Source organism: Kogia breviceps, chromosome 9 (assembly GCF_026419965.1).
Source record: "Kogia breviceps isolate mKogBre1 chromosome 9, mKogBre1 haplotype 1, whole genome shotgun sequence".
NCBI classification, from domain to species: Eukaryota; Metazoa; Chordata; class Mammalia; order Artiodactyla; family Physeteridae; genus Kogia; species Kogia breviceps.
The window spans coordinates 70,793,563-70,815,395 of record NC_081318.1 but is presented as its reverse complement, the minus strand read 5'-3'; the positions used below and the strand labels follow the sequence as shown (position 1 = coordinate 70,815,395).

Genomic DNA, 21,833 nt, shown 5'->3' with positions numbered 1-21,833 from the left:
GAGAAGAATCTGATTAGATTGATGTTATTTTCACGTAACAAATCATAAATGCAAGAACAACTTGGATTTTATTTTGTGTTTCTTACTACTTACTTTTTATGGTTTCATTTGTATTCCTGAACTAGATAAACCTAAAGCTTTGTTTATAATAGTACAGTAATGCAGATTTTTGTGGTGCTTTGTTCAGTGTTTCGTGTTTGTATGACCTTTAATGTTGTCTCGAAGTTTGCAAGTAAGAGTAAAAATTTAGTCATGAATTTCAAAAAGTTGGAAGTTTGGGGGTACCTTTTCTAGGAGGGCAGCTGCTACCACGATCTCTTACCTAAAATACCTCTCAATGTCACTCTTAGAGCATTGTTAGATCATTTCACCCATCTGTAATTCCACTGTATATTCAGAAATAATATGTACCAGAAAAGTTCAATAAAATAATTCTGCAACTGGTTTAATGATCTTTCAGTTAATGCCAGAGGCAACTGGAATAATTCACCATTGTTAGATTACTGCACTGTTTTCTCCAATTTCCTGAGGGACCTTTTAATTCTGATGCAGCTGTGAAATTCCTAAGGTGAATCCTGTTTTGCCTTTGACCTTAGCCCTGCATTATTGGAGAGTCCTTGAATGTTACTCCATTTAAACCTGAATTGGTTTTGCTCTTGGAACCCTGGAGCTATCTTTAGCCTGGCTGTGGTTTGGCAGGTGAGCAAGTCTGTGATTCTTTGTATTGTGACATCTTTTATTTTCAGGCCAGAGTTGTGTGACAACAGGACATGTATGGAGAATGACTCTTGGATTCATGATCATTTGAGGCTTGGAAGTTATAAAACTGAAGTAGTGCAGTTTTAATGGAGGAGTTAAGTCAAATAAAATTTCACTGCAGTTTAGTTATTACATAGATTTTGGGAAATAATGGTCTGATTTTAAGATACTGTGATATTATGTGTTATCTAATGTTTCTCCAAGTCATAATATTGTACTGTAGAATTTGTTCTTGATTTCTCTTCCTGAGATTATTTGAGGTGGCATTTTTTTCTTGCTCAGAACTTTCCTCAGGGTGTTTAATCAGATCACAACTGTTAGTATAACTAGCTACTTGAATGTCCAGTGTTAATTACTAACATCAGATACTTTTTCTTGAGTACTACCTAAGTGCTCAACACTCAGACCGTTGCAATAGTCTAATTCTGGTAAGAGTTAGCAGAGTAAGAGGAAGTGGTCTAGAGGGAGGTTGGCAACAACTTGAAAGGTGGAACACAATAAAGGTACAGAAAAAGAAACTGAAATAATGGACTTTATAAATAGTGGGTGTGTTGATTATATAAAAATTTTAGAAAAATCAATTAGGCTTAAGAATATTTTATAATTTATAAAAATATATATTTTGAACCAGAAAGCTCTACCGGTTAATGTCTGATAGCTCAGAATATTCAATCAAATAATAGGCACTAATGCAAACTTTATAGAACTACAGAAGTTAGTGAGATAGTCTTTATACTGGGACTCAGAGTGTTAATCATCTCTCTCTCTCTCTCCTCTCTCTCTCCCCCCCACACTGCCACATATCTTCTAATCACAAATGGGACATTCTTAGTTTCTGAAGAAGAGTGTATGCGTTTGGTTAAGAGTGGCAATTGGTGTTAGATTATTTGGATTTGAATCTGTTTTGTCACTTCAGAGTATTTTGACCTTAGAAAGTTATTAACCTTTTTGAGCCTCAGGTTTCTCATCTGTGTAACTTTTAAATTAATGATACCCCATAGGGTTGTTCTAAGTATTAAGTGAAATAACATGTTAAGTACTGTGCACAGTTCTTCCCACAGTAAAACTCAGAAATAACTAGATTTTAATTATTATTTCCTCAGAAGTAAATAACAAGTGGTTTATTTTTTATAACTTAGAATGTGTTTGAAGTTGTTTTTTGTATTCTGTCTTTGTTTTATTGAGGAAGTTTAAAAATGTCAAATTAAATAAAATAATCCCCTTTGATGCAGATGATCTAATTTTTCCCTTACTTTCTCAGTTTTTATTAACTTTCTAATTTATATATTGCACTAAGAGCTAGATCTAGACTAAATATCAGGAGGAAATCAAGAGAGGTGACACTTGTATACTGTGGTCATAACTAGAACTTTTGACCAATAATTTCTTCTGCCAACTAAAGCTTTTACCATAGATGAAGTGAAAGGGAAAAGTTGTAGTATAATCTCATATTATGCTTTAAAAAATGCCAGTGTTGTGTTGTTTTCTGCTAGGGGAAGTGCTAAGGTTTTTGTCAATTTGATAAAGTTTTATGTTAAGTAGCTCAGAATTTATTTAAGCTTTTCTCTTGAATTGTTCCTTTCATAGGGAATAGAAAGATGAGGAATATTAAAATCCTTTGTTTAAAAGAATTATATAGTTAGCTTGATTGGTATTAGTATACTGTGTAGTATAAATTAGTATAAGTTAAGAAAAAGACTTAGGGCTAAGTTAATACAAATAAGATTTCTACTTATACATCTAAATATGGGTATTAAGAATGTAAATTCAGTTCCTTTATTCAGGAGCTGCTTATCCGCATTCATGTAATAGTACAATAAATTGTTATTTTCAAAGAGTGGCGTGTTCATGTGATAATAACATTTTACTTAGCTGAAGATTATGCCATCAAGGTCCTTTGTGGGTGAGTCTGTGTATGTCTCTATTTTCCTTATTATACTTATTTTTTCCCCCTTGTCACTGTTGCTTTGTGGATGTGTTGATTTTTTCCCTTACCTCTTTTATTATTCTCCTCTACGTCTGTAGGTGTGCTTGTTTTCTCAGTTTTTTCCCCAACCTTCACCCTTTCCTTCCCCCACCTCCAGCAAATTAAACAGGCCACAATAATTTAACTTCTATTTTTTAAGTTATACTCCACTTAATGGGTTTAAAAATACTTTCCATTGCTTAAAAATTTAAAAGGCGAATGTATACAACAGTTTATATATATTTTTAAATAATACAGTTCAGTATAATTTCGTTTTGTGATTGTATACTTCTTGTCTGAATTTATCTTGATTAAAAAGGCTCATAATCTCTGAGTTAACAGAGAACAATGTTGAGCTTTATTTTTTGTTGTGAATTAAGAGCATCTTGTAGTACTTTCAGGGTCATTGTTTTGATGTGAAGTTGTTACTGTATAGCCTTCAGGAACATGAAGGAAATTTGTCTGAACCTGTACCAACTCTGGAATATACCTTGAAAGTTATCTGAATACTAATACCTATAAAATCTACACCAGATTCTTAAGGGGTACCAAGGACTAAGATATTAGTGTCAGTTTAGTTACTTCAGGTTTTTCTGATAAATTGAATTTTTAAATCTTACTAAATCACTTTAATTTGATTCCTTAGGTATGTGTGCAGTATTTTGCCCATGCACTCCACATCCTTTTTTTTAAAAAAAGTCTGCTTGAGAGTCAGTGTAAATGCTTCAGGACATGCTTGAATTTTATTTTTTTATTTTTAAAATTTATTTATTTATTTTTGGCTGTGTTGGGTCTTTGTTGCTGTGTGCGGGCTTTCTCTAGTTGTGGCGAGTGGGGGCTGCTCTTCGTTGTGGTGCGCGGGTTTCTCATTGCGGTGGCTTCTCTTGTTGCAGAGCACGGGCTCTAGGCACGTGGGCTTCAGTAGCTGTGGCACTTGGGCTTAGTAGTTGTGGCTCGCAGACTCTAGAGTGCAGGCTCAGTAGTTGTGGCACATGGGCTTAGTTGCTCCATGGCATGTGAGATCTTCCTGGACCAGGGCTTGAAACCATGTCCCCTGCACTGGCAGGTGGACTCTTTCTTAATCACTGTGCCACCAGGGAAGCCCCATGCTTAAATTTTAAACCAAGTTCAGTTCATGGTCCACTTCTATGACTTAGCTGTTTCCTCATCTATAGAATAGAGTTAGTAATATAACTTAAGTCATAGAGTTGTGAGATTTAGAAATCTTTGTAAAGTGGTTAGCAAAGCACTAAGCAGTTAATACTAACACTTAATACGTCATGGCTCCTACTGTTTCGGAGGATGCTCCTTTTCAAAAGAAGAAAGGGAGAGGTAGGAGATTGGTGACAGTTCAGTGCTAGGCTGTGCTTTGAACATTTAACTCTGTTTACTGTAGTTTCCCCTTGGATTATATATTATGGGGAAAAGCAGAAGTTGAATTGTTAATATTGGGACTATTATTCTTGTATTGTTACAGTCTTATATGAATGAGGTGAAGGGGGGCCACTTATGAATATGGCCTGTTTTATCTTGCATTGCAATAGTTAACTGCCGTAGTAAAAGTTTTGTGTACTGTAGTAGAGAACACTTTGGTAAATGACAGTCTTCTAATGTATAAACTAAATTCATTCTTTCTGATTCACTTTTGTAAAAGGAGCTTAAGGTGAATTGCTGTGTGACTGAGTTTATTTTTCAGTATGAGGTAATGAGAGAATGACCTTGGTGTTTGAAGATCTGTTTTAAAAAAACCTATTTGTTTTTGGCTGCATTGGGTCTTTGTTGTTGCACACGGGCTTTCTCTAGTTGCAGAGAGTGGGGGCTACTCTTAGCTGTGATGCGTGGGCTTCTCATTGCGGTGGCTTCTCTTGTTGCAGAGCATGGGCTCTAGGCGCACGGGCTTCAGTAGCTGTGGCACGTGGGCTCAGTAGTTGTGGCTCGGCTGTAGAGCACAGGCTCAGTAGTTGTGGCGCAAAGGCTTAGTTGCTCCGTGGCGTGTGAGTTCTTCCCGGACCAGGGCTCGAACCCATGTCCCCTGCATTGGCAGGCGGATTCTTAACCACTGCGCCACCAGGGAAACCTCTGAAAATCTTTATGTACTTACTATAATGTGGCTCAAATAGAGTGGGTAGGCTGTAGACAAATTATTGGGTTAGAAATGCCAAATGCAATACTGTATTATATCAAAATAATACATTTTATTTTAGTAGTGTTAAAGTGACAGAATCTAAAGAGAACAAGATATTTATGGAACAGGAGGAAGATTATTGAGAAACCTGGGCATTCAACATTTTAATTTCCTTTTGATGTTTTCTTTCTGGCCTTGAAAAATATAGTGGAATAAAGCTCCCTTCCTCACTAAAATATTCCCATAGTAGTTTCAAGAAATGTAATGAATTAGAACTCTGTTATTCAGAAAAAGAGCTTTTTAAAGGAATGATTTAAATGTAATTTAAAAAATCATTTTTTGTTGTTAAATGTCTTAGAAGAAATACAATTTTTAGCGTGTTTAATTATTTCTAAGAATATGATTAAAATTACTAGCAACATAATTTTCAACCGTTTTAAAATTCTCACAAACTTGGTGGAAATCTATTTTCTTTATCCATATACATTGACCTAGGTACAGGAATAGCGTAACCTGTGAGAGATGATGTCAGTTTAATTCAAAGACTTGTTTCTGTTGTTTGTTTGAGCCTCAGGTAGGTTATATAGGGATCTCCTTTCTTTGTGCAGGCATTTACAGCTAATTATTTTTCCTTTTCAAATGAAGATAGCTTTTCTGGCAAGTAGTTTTTTAAAATGATTCATGCTTATAAAAATTTGAAACAAAGTTAAGTATAGTGAAAAAATAATTGCTCCAAATTTCATGCAGAGTAACCACGATTAATATTTCTGTCTTCAGTTTTTGGGAAATAATGGTCTTTGTTTGTACACTTTTTAAAAAAGTGGGATCATGTATACAAATACATTTGCAATCTCCTATCTTAGTATAAATTTGCAGAACAATTTTATCTATGAACATTCATGTAAAAATTATAAGTAAAATAGAGTAATGTCGGATTATACATTAAAGGAAGACTGTGCTACAATTAAATGAGATTCATTGCAGATATGCAGAGATGACTCATTATTTAGAAATATATTATTATAACTCATTATTAGTCAGTGGAGGAAAAAATCCTAAGTTTTATAGGAAATGCCCAGAAGGCAGCATTTAAATTCCACTTTATTCCTTATTAAATATATTTAATAAAATAGAAATAGATGAACACTATATTAAAAATTGTATTCAATGTATATGCATTAGCATACAATTTTTGTTTTTCTCTTTCTGACTTATTCACTCTGTATGATAGACTCTGGGTCCATCCAACTCACCACAAACAACTCAATTTCATTTCTTTTAATGGCTGAGTAATATTCTGTTGTATATATGTGCCACATCTTTATCCATTTATCTGTTGATGGACATTTAGGTTGCTTCCATTTCCTGGCTATGTAAATAGTGCTACAGTGAACCTAGTGGCAGGGCAGGAATAAAAATGTAGACATAGAGAATGGACTTGAGGACACAGTGGGGGGTGGGGCGCGGGCAGGGAGGAGGGGGAAGCTGGGGCGAAGTGAGAGAGTGGCATGGACATATATACACTACCAAATGTAAAATAGTTAGCTAGTGGGAAGCAGCCACATAGCCCAGGGAGATCAGCTCGGTGCTTTGTGACCACCTAGAGAGGTGGGATAGGGAAGGTGGGTGGGAGGCTCAAGAGGGAGGAGATATGGAGATATATGTATGCAGATGGCTGATTCACTTTGTTGTACAATAGAAACTAACACAGCATTGTGAAGCAGTTATACTCCAATAAAGATATATTAAAAAAATAATAAAGTACCGGTGGTAGGATATTAAGAAAAAAATTAATTGTATTTAAAACAAATGTCAGCAGCATCCTTTGTACTTTTTAATCTTATGCTTAGACTTTTTTTATTATGAACAAATTTGACTTAATTTTTCATGCTTGCCTATCAATAGGTGAAAAATTCTTGCTTTAATAGTTTGAATTTCTTTGATTGCCAGTGAGGTTGATAATTTTTCATATGCTTATTGGCCATTTGTATTTTCAGTTTTGAATTGTCTGTTCCTATCCTATTTTTCTTCTTGGAGTATTGGTCTATTTCTTAATGATTTATAACATTCCTTTACTCATGGATTTTAATGTTTTCTTGTATATGATGCCTATATTTTTACAAGTATATATATATTTAACTTATGGATTTTATAAATATTAATAAAAATTAATTATATGTTGTCAGAAATGTCAGTCCTTTCCTACAGATTTTGCCATTTAAGAGCTCTCCTGTCCGTAGATTATACAATGATTTATCATTTTTTAGTCAGAAATTCTACATAGTTTTAGTTGTTTTCTACATATTTTTAGTACTTTTGTTAGGTATTTTATAGGGGAAAAATACTCATAATTTTTATCAGTTTTTTATAATGCAAACTTTCAAACATACAGAAACTTTGAAAAATGTTGCCATTAGCACCCAAGTACCAATTACCCAGATTTGTTCAAATTTTTTTATATTTGTTTTATCTCTGACTCTCTATGTGCCATTTATGTTGATATTGTAGCTGAACCATTTTAAAGTAAACTGCAGGTATTATAAGTCACTTCTGAAAATACCCTCATGAATTGCCCAAGAATAAGGATGTTTTTGATATAACTACAGCAGTATTGTTGCACCTAATAAGATTACCACTAATACCCTATTATCATGTAATAGTATATTCAGATTTCCTCAGTTTGAACTAGGATCTAATCCAGCAATATCATTGTTGTGTCTTTTTAATCCAGAATTGATAATCTCGCCATCTTTCTTCCTCCTCTTCCTCCTGCTCTTTTTTAGAAAAAATTAATTAATTAAATTTATTTTTGGCTGCTTTGGGTCTTTTGTTGCTGTGCACGGGCTTTCTCTAGTTACAGGGGCTACTCTTCGTTGTGTTGCATGGGCTTCTCGTTGCGGTGGCTTCTCTTGTTGCAGAGAAGGGGCTCTAGGTGTGTGGGCTTCAGTAGTCGTGGCATGTGGGCTCAGTAGTTGTGGCTCACGGGCTCTAGAGTGCAGGCTCAGTAGTTGTGGCACAAGGGTTTAGTTGCTCCGCGGCATGTGGGATCTTCCTGGACCAGGGCTTGAACCCGTGTCCCCTGCATTGGTAGGCAGATTCTTAACCAGTGCGCCACGAGGAGGGAAGTTCTTCCTCCTCTCTCTCATCCTCTTTCTCCTCTTCACTGTTGTGGATGATTATCTTGTGCATTAGGATGCTGTGTAGGATGCACACAGCAAAATCCTTAGCCTCTGTGATACCCACCCCCCATTTGGATAACCAAAAATGTCTCCATACATTGCTAAATGTTTCCTGGGGGAATAATTGCCCTTGGCTGAGAACCACTGCAGTAAAGGTAGTGCCTTTTCTGCACTTTATCTTTTTAGATACTTGCTTCTAGAATTGTTTTTATCACGAATCTGTTTTGTTCCATTGATCTGTGTGTCTGGACTTCAGCCTCTTTTTCTTATTTATTTTACTTCTCTTTGTTGTTTAGTAAGTAGTAATTTAAAAAACAGCTTTATTGACATAATTTATATACCATACATGAGTACAGTTCAGTGGCTCTTAGTATGTTCACAGAGTTGTGCATCTGTTGCCACAGTAAGTTGTAGAACTCATTACCCTCAAACAGGAAAACCCTTACCCTTTAGCTGTCACTCCCAAATCTTCCCTGCCTTGAGCCCCAGGCTATCACAAGTCTATCTCCATGGATTTGCCTGTTACAGACACTTTATATAAATGGAATCATACAGTGTTGTGGTCTTTATGACTGGCTTCTTGCACTTAACATGTTTTCAAGTTTCATACATATTGTAGCATGCATCAGTATTTCAAATTTCTTTTTATTGCCTAGTAATCCATTTTATAGAAACACCACATTTTGTGTATTCTTTCATTTATTGATGGACATTGGGTTATTTTCACTTTTGGGCTATTATCAGTAATGCTGCTATGAACACTTGTGTACACGTTTTTGTATGGACATGTTTTCATTTCTCTAGGGTATATACTAAGCATGGAGCTGCTGAATCATATGGTAACTCTATGTTTAACCTTTTGAGGAACTGTAAATTGTCTTCAGAAATACTGCACCATTTTTATTCCCACCAGCAGTATAGGAGGCTTCTAATTTCTCTGCATCCTCAAGAATATTTGTTATAATCTGTCTTTTTGATTATAGCCATCTGGTGGGTGAGAAGTGATATCTTGTAGTGTATTTGATTTGCATTTCCCTAATGTCTAATAATGTTGAACATTTTTTCATATGCTTATATTATCTTCTTTGGAGAAATGTGTACTCATATCTTGTGCTCATTTTAAAATTAGATGATTTCTTAGTCAGTTTTTATTTATTTATTTATTTAATTTATTTTTATATATATTCTTTTGGCTGCGTTGGGTCTTTGTTGCTATGCGCAGGCTTTCTCTCTTTGCAGGGAACGGGAGCTACTCTTCATTGTGGTTCGCGGGTTTCTCATTGTGGTGGCTTCTTTTGTTGCGGAGCATGGGCTCTAGGCGCGTGGACTTCTGTAGTTGCAGCACATGGGCTCAGTAGTTGTTGTGCACCGGCTCAGTAGTTGTGGCGCACAGGCTTAGCTGCTCTGCAGCATGTGGGATCCTCCCATACCGGGGATTGAACCTGTGTTCCCTGTGTTAGCAGGCGGACTCCCAACCACTGCGCCACTAGGGAAGTCCCTCTTAGTTTTAACAGTTCTTTGTATATTCCAGGTAGAAGTTCATTATTAGGTATATGATTTACAAATATTTTTTCTTATTCTATGGGTTGGCATTTCATTTTCTTGAGGGTATCATTTGCAGCACAGCATTTAAAAATTCTGACATAGTCCAATTTTGTTGACTGTGCTTTTTGTGTCAAAAGATATTTAAAATTTGTAGTATATTTTCTGTAATTAGCTTCAGGAAATGGTATCAAGGATCACATAAACAAGACAAACTAAATATATAAAAATCGAGTTGAAATTAAGCCATTATAGTTTTCCCCAGCTTGAATTTTGAAAAAATAATTTTTTTCTTAAATTTTATTATCATATTAGGTATGTGTGTGTGTGTTGATAGAAGACTTTACTGAGAATTTGAGGGTGATGAGGCATTTGGTTTACATTGTAGTAGTGCTAGGTAATTAAAAATCACTCTGCTCTGTAGTAGAGTAGCTAGCTACAGTAACCTAAAATTCTGCAGTGTTCCAATCATCAGTTGCCATGCTTTGAGTGTTTTCATGGTTAACCGCACCCCCTAGAGAAGGAGGAATCCTCCAAAAGCAGAGACTGTTTATTTCTAGTCCTGCCCTCTCTGTCTGTAATAATCTGTTTACCTTCTCCTGAATTCCTGGCTCTATTATTTCATGATTTTTGGTGTGCTTATGCATTATTTTTTCTCCCGGCACATTCCGAGTTTCTGGGTCTTGACTTTGCAGATCCCTAACTAGGCCGGCTTATTCTTTCAGCAGCACTACATGTCCAGGAATCACAGCTCAGTCATATTCTTGAGGATCATCTCTGATTATGGTCCCGCTGCCTCTTCACAGTCACTTGCAGCAATGTGTCTGCTGTCATCATCTCCACCTTCTTTTATACTTATTAACGTTTTAAAAATTTTATTTACTACCTAATTAAACTTTGACAATATACAAATACATATCTGTTTTTTAAGATTTTCCAGTTCATTTTAAAGGTTATGTGTATTAAGCTATTCTCTCGTTATTACCATAATTTGACCAATTGTTTTGTCTTGCTTTCTTAAACAGGATGTTAGTTTCATGTTTTTCACTTGCTGGAGTACAGATTTTATGACAGCCTTTACCGTCATTGCTTGATAGAAATAAACATCCATAATAGTGTATTCACTTAAACATTTTAAATGACTGTTAATTGAATGTAAATAAAATGAGTTAAGGATATGGTGTGTCTTTTGTAGGAAAAGTGGTATGTGTAATCTAAAAAGAATAAAGTATTATTTGCAATATATATTTGTTAAAAAGTTCATGCTGCTTGAAAAGTAAACCAGTGCAGAAGTGTATTTAGTAAGAAGTGAAAGTATTTGCTTTTTCTGTTTTAAAAGCAGTCTGGGTACATACTTCTATACCTTTCTTTATATTTAATACACATGAGAGAAAATTTTCATTAAGTTAAAAAAATTACTCTTAAAAGTGGTGCTGTAAATTATCTTTTCCCACTTTTATAAGTTTCTCAAGTGTTAATCTAATTTTTCCAGTAGTGTTTATTGTTACACTTTATACTCCTGTCTTCTCCCCTTCCCTCTGCTGTATAGATAGGTGCTCACTGAATTGATTTGACACAGAAACAAAGGGCAAGTGAAATTGAAGTATTAAGATGCCAATTAATGATATGAAAGGAAGGTAATCTGGTGAAGATGTCACTAGGAAAAAATATTGATGTGTATATCACATTGATTTAGATGATTACTGAGAAGATCTGTGGATTTGATATATACTTATTCAGAGTATACTGGACGTGCCAGATGTTATACTTGTCAACAGGAATACATCAATGAATAAAACATACGTTTTATGATCTCATGAGACTTAGGTATATGGTATATACAGGAAAATAAATAGACAATTCCAACATAATGTGATAAATGAAGATATTGGCAAGAGAGTGGTTGAAATGGTGAACTGTGCAGTCCAGTGTAGATAGGGAAGTGAATGCAGAAGTGGGCTAAGTAAGGAGAAAGTAGAAGAATTAAGTGTCTGCAATTCTGAATGGTAATGAAAAATAGATGCAGTAGGTTTAACTAATTTAGAACTGGAAGATTGTGATCAGAGAGTAAGATAGTTAATTTTCACATTTCCCATTCAGAGAAGACAGGGTGATGAAGTCTGGAGGTGGTCTTAAAGTGGCTAAAATGGACTTGCAGTGAATGTCGGTAGAGGTGAAATGCTTATGATATTAAAGTAGAGTGTTGGGAGTTCCCTGGTGGTCTAGTGGTTAGGATTGGGCGCTTTCACTGCTGTGGCCTGGGTTCAGTCCTTTGTTGGGTAACTGAGATCCCACAAGCTGCATGGCGTGGCCAAAAAAAAAAAACCGAAAAACAATGTTGGGTGGATGCATGTTGAAATAATTCAAGGTTATGTAGTACTTAGGACAGAAGCATGTAAAGAGTTTTGAGTGAATGATTAGGAGTGCCTTGGGGATCAGTGGTTTGCACCTTTGACTGCATATTGGAATCACTTGGGGAACTTTACAAACTGCTAATGCTGTTACCCTAACTTCGCTGCAGGTTGGAAATTCTAATGGCTAGCTCGCATCCTCAGGTATTCAGATTTAATTTGTATGGGGTGTAACCTGGGCAGTGGGGCTTTAGAATGCCCCTGGGAATTCTAATGTGCAGCAGTTGCACAGTGACAGGGTTTTGTTTTATTTTGTTTGTTTTTTTTACAGGAAACTGGCTGGGAGTTAGGGTTAGGAACATGACCCTGCATCTTGAAGTTGGAGTACATGATAAATGAAAGAATAAGCAACCGTTGAGGCAGGAGAAGCAGCTTTTACTTAAAGCAAACAGTGAAATTGTTGATGATATAGATCCATTTATTTTTACGCTGGAGTAGAGTAAACCTAGAGGGAGGTTTTGGGAGGAAGGTAAGCAGTGGGAGGTTGGATAAAGGAGGCAAAAAGAAGAACAGTACAGTGGTTAGAGTACAGGAGAGGACTGATAACTGTAATAAATTTATCTTTTGGTAGTGACCAAAGATAACAGGGCATAGTGGGTTCACAGTTAGTCTGGAAAATACATTCTGCAGTCCCATGGTGGATGAAAGTTGGAAGTTGGGTGAGTGGCTCTCAGGAGTAAGACCTGGGGTTGAACTTAATAGAAAGTCCTAGCTTTGTATTCTTCTCTTTGTTAAGGGGTTTGGATTGGTTGCATAAGATCCATGGAGAGACCCAGAGTGTCATGCTGCTGTTCCGCAGGCTGCTAGGTGACTGGTTAGGGGCCTGGTCTTTTTTGTCCTGATGCTGGCAGGAGGAGGATCTGGAGTGTCAAGGCTTGGTTAGGTCTGCAGAGCATAGCTCTGCTCCCTCCAGCGTGCTTGCTTGTGTGAGTTGGACACTTTGCTGTACCTAACAGTGGCAAAGCCTTTGCTATTTCTTTACTTTTACACTTGATGCTTTTCAGGAACAATTTTAATTGCCCAATTCCAGATTTTTTTCAACATTGAAGAAATGATATACACTTAGAAACAGTGAAACGGGACCTTGTATATTATCTACGCAAACTTTCCTTATTTGTACATTACAATTTTATCCATAGAGAATTGAAGTCAGTTTCACAAAGAAACTGTTCAGCCTAGATTAAAGTATAAACTATATATGAGACTAGAAATTTATAATTGTTACACTGATTCAAATTTGTTGTCAGAATAAGTTGGTTTACTGCAACTCATTTGATTAATTTGACATGTAACTTGATTTTTTTGCATTGTTAAACTTGGAAGATGAGAACATCAGATATCACTGTCAGTGGAGTGCAGAAAGTTTATATTTCTTTTAAATTAAAGAAAGCGTTTTAAAGTATAATACTTGCAGAGTTCAAGAGCTACCCTAGTTATGCAAATGAACTGTGGAATTACTTTTGAATGAAGAGTTCATTCAAAAACATTATCAAAATTTTTTAATATATTTTTGGTCAGAATAGGGTAAGTAGTAAAGTAGTAAATTTGGTAATAGCCTGATGTAGAAATAAGAAAATTGTATGCTTAGTGGAAAATGTACTTTTGCATAATTACAGTATATCATGTCAACTAGTAATTAAAACCCATATGCCCTTACTGAGCAAAATATATGTCCATGATTAAAGCTTTTGTACTTTTTAAAATTAGATGATTTTGTATACAGTGACTTCATTTCACATGTGTTTGAATTATGAAAGTAAAAGTAACTTTTTGAGGTTGTGACACGAAGCATATGATACCTATGATGGGTCGTAGGGATTTAGGTTACATCAAAAGGATGCTTTTAACAGCTAGGTTGTGACATGTATTTTTTTATATGTATCTTTTGTATTCATAGTTTTCAGATGTGCTTATTAGCAAGATGAAAACTGAGGAGGAATTATGCTAAATGGTGCTTGTTTTCCTTTTCTCTTTGTGGATTGCATTCATTGATTTACCTATGTTTAGGTGGGTATGAATGGTACTCATTTTTCTAAGTCAGTTGATATTTATTAAAAAACTCTGCACAGCTACTTAGTTGTTTCAGTCATTTGTGGGGACATTTCATAGTTTAGTTTTGCCAATACAGATTTAGACTATTCATAGGAATGTTAATAAGATTTTTCTTTGGCTGTGGCAACTGACATCATTTGGCTTAAATTTTCTAGGCCAAAATTATTTCTGCTATACTGTATGGTGGTAAATTCTGATAACTCAGCTCAACGTTTATTATGTTAGAGTATATCCAAAGCTGCTTCCTGAGGAAAATTTTGGCTTGCTCATGTGGCTTTAGTCTGCTAACTTGTAGAAGTAGCATCATGAGAACACTATTTAGGCTCTTTTATGGTTTACTTTATTCTTAGGTGTATATAGATTAACTCTAAATTGGAATATAGACTACCCACATTCAGTGACGGCAGATTATATGATTCTCAGCACCTCTCAAAGCCTGAAAGAATTGATATTAGGGGAAAATGCCTGAGAGTTATTTAATCCAGTCTTTCTTTTAGATTCTCAAATTTCATCTATTTATTTATTTATAATTGTGGTTAGATTCTCTAATTTGTATCCTTGGATATAGCTTGACTACTAGAAAATTACAATCTTAGAACACATTAGTTTTACTTCTTTCAGAATTGCCTTCATTGACATTCCTTTTAATGTTTATGTCCACTTTATTTAAAGTCATTAGGAGAAGCAGTTTTGTTAAACTTTTTAATGACTTTCCTGTAAAACTTGCTGAGAACATTAACCAGTACTTCATGCTTTGTTTTTCAGATATATTCCTATATGATACAATTCTTTAAAAATTCAGAGCTGCAGATATAGAGCACCAGTTAACGAGAGGAAGCTTGGATATCATCTGTTTCCAACCCGTTTACAGATGAAGAAATTGAGGCTCAGAGAGGTCAGCTATAAGTGGCTGGCCTAGAACCTGGGTTTAGAAATTGTCTTCTAACAACTGACCCAGTTTTTTTCCCTTAAGTTTTCAAAAAATTGAGGTGAAATTGAAATTGACATAACATAAAGTTACCATTTTAAAGTGAACAATTTATTGGCATTTCGTACAATCACAAAGTTGTGTAGCCACCACCTTTATCTAGTTTCAGAACATTTTCATCCCCCTGAGTTACACTTGTTCCCCATTTTATTCTCCTCCCAGCAGTTGGCAGCCACCAGTCTGCATTCTGTCTCTATGGATTTATCTTTTTTGGGTATTTCATATAATGAAATCATACAGTATTTGACCATTTGTGCCTGGCTTCGTTCACTTAACATAATGTGCTATCCATGTTGTAGCATATATCAGTACTGCCTCATTCCTTTATATGATTGTATAATAAATACTCTGTTGTAAGTAGAAACCACAATTTGTTTATCCATTCGTTCATTAGTGGACATTTGGGCTATTTTTATCTTTTGGCTGTTGTGAATAGTGCTGCTGTGAACATGTATGTATATGTATTTGTTTGAGCTTTTAGTCTTTTTGGATATATACCTAGGAGTGAAATTTCTTGGTCATATGGTAATTGTATGTTTAAATTTTTGAGTAACTGTCAAACCGTTTTACACGGTGGCTGTACCATTTTACATATCCCCAGATTTGTTTGTTTATTTGTTTCCCTTCTACTCTCCTATGTAAGATCATGGTGACTTGAAAAAGAAAATGAGCCAAAGATCAGTTTTTTGTTGTTTTTTTTTAGGATATCAACTCTTACTTAGTACATTTTATACAGTAGATTTTTCAAACGGGTTTATCTTTGTTCCAGTGGTTTATTTGTTTATTGAATATGATTTTGCTTTGTTCATTTCATTCAAACTGAAGTGAAGTTGTGCTCCTTCATTTCTTTTCTCTCACTGTATTTATGTTCATAGAACCCAGAGAACGGTTTTAGAGGTCTAAGTAAATGTAAATCTCCCTACTGTGCAAGATAAAATGAAAATAATGAAAAAGAAAAAATAGGGAAAAACAGTAACAAAAATAGTCTTGGGAACCTTCAAAAAGTTATTTTTAGGTTTTAACTGACTTTTAGTGCAGGTCACATTTCTTTGTCTTCTACTTTTACCAAGGGTTTGGGAATTGTTTTTTGAGTCTCTTGACATTTGAGGGCGATCCTATCACTATAACATCTTTATGAAAATAGTGCCTTGTGTTATACTTGATAAATGGATAGTGTAGAAAATTTAAAGTAAATGGTTTAAGATAGGTTAAATAGTCATCAGATATCTGAGGTTTTTTAGATAAGGCTAATTTTGATTCAGTTTGGACTAAATAATAACCTTCTGACATTATTGAAGTCTGCCTATTTCTTTCAATAATTCATTTTTTAATTTGTTTTTTATCATAAAATGACCCTCACTAAATTATGTTTGCCAAGGAAGAAAAAAAGTTAAGAAGCTAATGTCAGCTCTGGAAGATCTAATTGAGTTTTTCTGTTAACAGAGAAAAGAGAGTATAAACTTACATCTATAGTACTGAGGAAAGAATCTGAAGGTTATTATTTTTATTTCTTTAGTTTTAGAAGATAGAGACCTACTAAAAGGTACATAGAACGCATTTAGCTTTTTGAAAAGTATTCGGTATGGTAGACTTTTTTTTTTTAAGGATGTAATACACGGAGGAATTCTAGAATAATCCTGTAGTCGACAAGAATTTTATTATAAGGTAGTGGTGAAATCAGTGAAAGAAGAGCCTTATTAGATAGCCAGACTTCACAATACATCAGAAACATCTGCCTTGCATGATTTCAGATAGATTGAGATGTAGACTGGAGTTATGGATACAACACATATCTGGTCACCAGAAGGTCATGTACAATTTATATAATACTGATCTAGCTACGTGGGTAACCTGTGACACTCCTAGCATTAGGCTTTTGTAAGTGCCTGTGCTGGTGCTGTGCCATCCTGACTGACTCTTGTTACTGCCTCACTGCTGCTTTTATTCCCATCACCATCAACTGACAGTCCCAAGAGAAGACTTTATTGGCCAGATCAGAGTCACCATTTACTCTGGGTTACCTATATTATTTGATAGAGCTATTCTGTCAGGCTGTCTCACAGACCAATAAACCAGCCTTAGAAATCCACCCTTTTAACTGTGGCCCAGTGTGGTGGGGGTCATTCTTATAACTCAGAGCATGGTGATCTATACTTAAGGAGTCCCTCAGAAGATGGTTTAGACCATTGTAGGTAGGCATTTTTAAGAAGTCCAAGAATGGAGGCAGTGTAGTAGATGAGTACTTTGTCCTGAACGGCAGTATCATATTTTCACATAGATACTACATTTATCTCAGGTACTGCTTTTTGGATTTCTGGTAGCCTTAGTGATGATCTCAATAGAAAAATAATTTATTACATATAATCCAGTTAAGGGTTTTAGGAAAGAGCCCTTTTATACTCCAAGTTTACATTCTTCTTGCAGTTAGAGAAATTCACGAAAGACTTCCAGAGTTGCTTTGAGTATATCTTTGAATTTGTTGTATATACACATACACACCCCTCACACTATCATCTCAAGTTAATTTTTAAGCCATTTAAGTATATATAAGAAGTCTGTAATCCATTTCCTTTTAGAAGTGAGTAAACAAAGGTTGAGAGACATTTTGATTGCTCAGGTACACATGATCTTTGAGCAGAGCTAGGAGTAGAAACCAGCTAGGATTAGAATTCCTAACTACTTTTGTGGTACAGTGTGTAGTATCTGTTTAGACTTAAAGAAACAAAAACTACTTCTGTATTGTTGGCATTTATCTCATCTTGTTTAGGAATTTTTCCATTTGTGACTCTTGATTGTAAGGAAAAGAAATATACCCCAGTTACCTCACATAAAAAGGAAAATCCAGGGAAGTAAAATGGAATGTAGCTGGTCCTGTGGGAACTAAAAAGCTGACCAAAGCCTCAGTTCTCTCTCTTTAAGGGAAGCACAGAGTTTCTCATCTTGGCTTTTCAGAGTGTATCTGCCTCATTTCAGTTTTTCTCAGTTGGCTTCCTTGCTTACCGATTGGCCTGTATGTCCCCTTAAAATGGCTACTCCAGCCCCAGAACATATATATCCTTTTTGAGGTTCAGTGTCCACCATTGGCTGGCAACAGTTTTTAACTTTTCAAATTACCGAGAGAGAGTCTTGCTCAGATCACTGATGGAGCCCAGTCTCACAAAGTATGCATTGTCTGCCTTAGTTTACAGCCAAAGTATGCATTGGCTGTCTCTGTCAGGTATACATTCCTGGTGTAGACAAGGTTGGGGATGGGGCAGTAGATACAGTGATAACATTCTCAGGGCTGTGGATGAGAGGATGGGATAGGCACATACCTTTTATAGTATGTAGCAATTACTGATTTCATTTTTAGTTGTTTACTAAACTATATAGATATTATATTTGAATGGCAAAGACTGAACAGACATTATCATGGTATATCACTCTATATCCCATATATTTGTGCATTTTTAAGTTCATTAAATGTAAATAAATCTCTAAAGTAGTAACTCTCAAGGGTGAAGATACAGGAGATACATGCTTCTAGGAAGTATTTCTTTTTAATGTGTCTCCCCCCTGCCCCCGCTGCCCTTCGTCATTCATGCATATCACAGAATCTTTGAGTTTTTATTATGCTCCAGGAATTTTGCTAGCTATGGGCAGATAAAGTTGAAAATGGTATTTTCTCTGCCTTTAAAGAATTCTATGCTTTGGAAGCTGAGCTGTCTTTAATGAAATTATTAGAGGTCAGTCTCTTTGTACCATTGATTCCTTCACCTACTGCCCTGTGAGTCATACCTTATCTTACTTGTACTCTTTATTGGATCCTTCCGTAGAGCCTAACTTATATACAACTCTGTTCCCACTCACCCCTAAACTACTGCAGTCTGGTTTGTACTCACTACTCTACAGTTGTCACTCTCAGTAAGACCAACAGTTACCTTCTAGTTGTCAAATCCTCTGGACATTTACTGGCTTTTATCTTACTGAACTGTTCTTGTTTTGGACCTGTTGATCATTCTTTTTTTTAGGAAACCATCCATTACTGGTTCTTTTTATACCTTTCTAAGCTTATCTTCTCAGTCATCTTCATGAGCTTCATTCTCTTTTTCTGCCTCTTAAAATGTTGATGTTACCAGTATTTCATCCTTGACTTACTGCTCTCTTCATGATCTACTTCATTCTCATTTTTTTTAGATGACTGTGTGGTAATCAATTCTGATTCTGTGTATCAGTAGTCCTCAGTATTCCCTTGAAAATAACTTGTATCACTCTATCCATTTGCTTGCTGTCTGTCTTCACTTGAGATCTGTATGTATCTTTGCTCAGAACATGTCCCATACTGAACTTCACTTCTTCATCCACAAAGCAAAACAACAAACTTATCATCCCCCAACCTTCTTTCTTGTATCTTGTTTGGGGTGACTAGTTGTTTGGCCAGATACTACTCAAGCTTAAAGAGCTGTGATGGCTCTTTGTCATGGTCCATGCAATCTATTGATCTATTGGTCGGGTTATCTAGATATCTCTCCACTATGCAGACATCTGTTCATCCCCACTACTTCTGACCTGTTTCTGGCTGTTAGAGAGTATGACTGTAATTACTCTTCATAGGTTTTCCTGCCTATTTCAAATCTTGCCCATAATTGATAGAATGGTTTAACTTGAACATTCCATATGCTTCTCACAATCTACCTTGTAAAAACAACCTTCAGTGACTTCCCCATGGGACACTATTTCTTGCTTCAGTGCCTACTCCTGTTGTCTTCTCTTTATCCGTTGCCCTCTTCTTCGAATGGCTGTGTACTCTTATCCTCTGAAATTAATGTTAGGTGTTACCTTTTTCAGGATGCTTCCTCTGATTTGCCGCCCCTCTTCCCCTTCAGGCTGGCTCAGATTACCTGCTACCTCTTTTTAGTGCCTTGTAATAGCTGATGCATGTCTATCATTTTTCTTACTGTATTATTTTATAATTTTATATGTAATTCTCTTCCTCCACAAGATTGTGAGCTTCTTGAGGCCCAGAACAATCCTTTACTTGCAGAGCCTGGCTATAGGGGGCACATGCTAGACTTCTAATAAATGTTTGACCAAAGAATGAAAGAAGTTTCTAGTTTAGAAAAAGCAGATATTCATAAATAATTATTATAGAACTTTAAATAGTGCAGTGGAGGCAGAGAATGCAAGGACTGAACATTCTATCTGGGAAGAGGGAGAGGTGCCTATGAGGGAAGACTCGCTTTATGGAAGATATGTTTGATCTGGTTCTTGAAGGGAACTTGATAGAGATTTTGCTAGAGAGGAAAGATGATCCATCCTAGAGAACAAAAGCAAGAGAACAGGTCCTACTCATGAAAAAGCCAGGTATTTCAGAATCTTTTTTCAAAAGTCATTTTGGCAGTGCGAAGGATGTAACAGAGGAGAGGCAGGGATTGTAGTCTTGCAGGCTTGCAGGCTGTAATGAAGGTCTTGTATAAGGCTTTGGTGGTGAGGAGGGCCCCAAGAGATATTTAAGATGTAAAATATAACTAATTAGTTGGATGTGAGAGTTCCAAGAGGACAGTTCAGGGTAACTCTTACGACTTCTCTTTTCAGTGATTGGATAGGCAGTGATGCCTCCTTTTAATTAATTAATTAATTAAAAAATACATCTCTGTTGTAGTATACTTGCTTCACAATACTGTGTTAGTTTCTGTTGTACAACAAAGTGCATCAGCCATCTGCATACATATGTCCCCATATCCCCTCCCTCTCGTGTCTCCCTCCCTCCCACCCTCCCTATCCCACTCCTCTAGGTGGTCACAAAGCACCGAGCTGATCTCCCTGTGCTATGCGGCTGCTTCCCACTAGCTGTCTGTCGTACATTTGGTAGTGTATATATGTCCATGCCATTCTCTCACTTCGTCCCAGCTTACCCTTCCCCCTCCCCGTGTCCTCAAGTCCATTCTCTATGTCGACGTCTCCTCCTTTCAATTTAAATGAGGGAATATAGGAAATTGGGGTATGGAATGAATTTAATTTTAGACATGATGAGTGTGAGGTACCCATGAGAAATTCAGGCAGAAGCATTCAGTATGCTGTTGAATATAAGTGTTAGAAATTCAGGAGGTATATCTGGGCTGGAGGCACAGTTTTGGAAGTCATGGTACATATGAGGTAGTTAAAAGTGGTAGATTAGAAAACAAGATTACTTAGGGATTGCATATGTAGTAAGACTGTAGGAGAGTGAAAACAGAATCCTGGGCATTGCAGGCTTTCTTCTGCTTAAAGATAATCTGGTATACTTGCAAAGCAGTAGAAATTTTCTTTGATCTCTTTAATTTCCTTTTATTCTTTCCCACTTTACTAGATTTCAGAAATTTCCCCTTTGCAGCCCCTATTTGTTCCTTCCATTCTTTACTCCACTGGATTCTTCTTGAGGCTATTAGTTTATTCCTCTTTGAAGTGTCTGTTGTCAGACTAAACTAGGGAAAAGGAAACGCTTAATGTGAATTCACATCCCTTCATGAAATGGGGATATGTATTTCTAACTTCCACTAAGAAATAGGTTGTCTGCCATTTTTTAAACTTATTACTTTCTTGGTTTATCTTTTGTTTTTCCTCTTCTGATAGTAACATAGATACAGATAAATATTTTGCTTCTTTCATTAAAACAACTGTAAAGTTATGGTGATAAATCATATCTTGGACTCAGTCAGGTACACCTTATAGCAAATTTGGAGACTGTGGCACTACCCAGGAGTTTGTGGCTCATTTTCATGGGGATTGTTGCCACTCAGCTTCATTCCATTATTGCCTTGCAGGGAGGTGATTCCACTGATGCCAGATTTTT

General features: G+C 36.0%; 1 protein-coding gene across 4 annotated transcripts in view; it reads left to right on the top strand.

The window, feature by feature from the left end:
- Window positions 1-21,833, top strand: part of SNX13 (sorting nexin 13) — a 153,392-nt gene that overhangs the window by 7,536 nt on the left and 124,023 nt on the right. For 2 of the 4 annotated variants that reach the window (XM_067042605.1, XM_059073778.2), the window contains exon 2: window positions 14,800-14,929. The exons of the other annotated variants lie outside the window; for them this stretch is intronic. In XM_067042605.1, coding sequence (XP_066898706.1) covers window positions 14,906-14,929 — 24 coding nt within the window. In that variant the 5' untranslated portion in view covers window positions 14,800-14,905. The remainder of the gene's footprint in view (window positions 1-14,799; window positions 14,930-21,833) is intronic. 4 annotated transcript variants of the gene reach the window in all.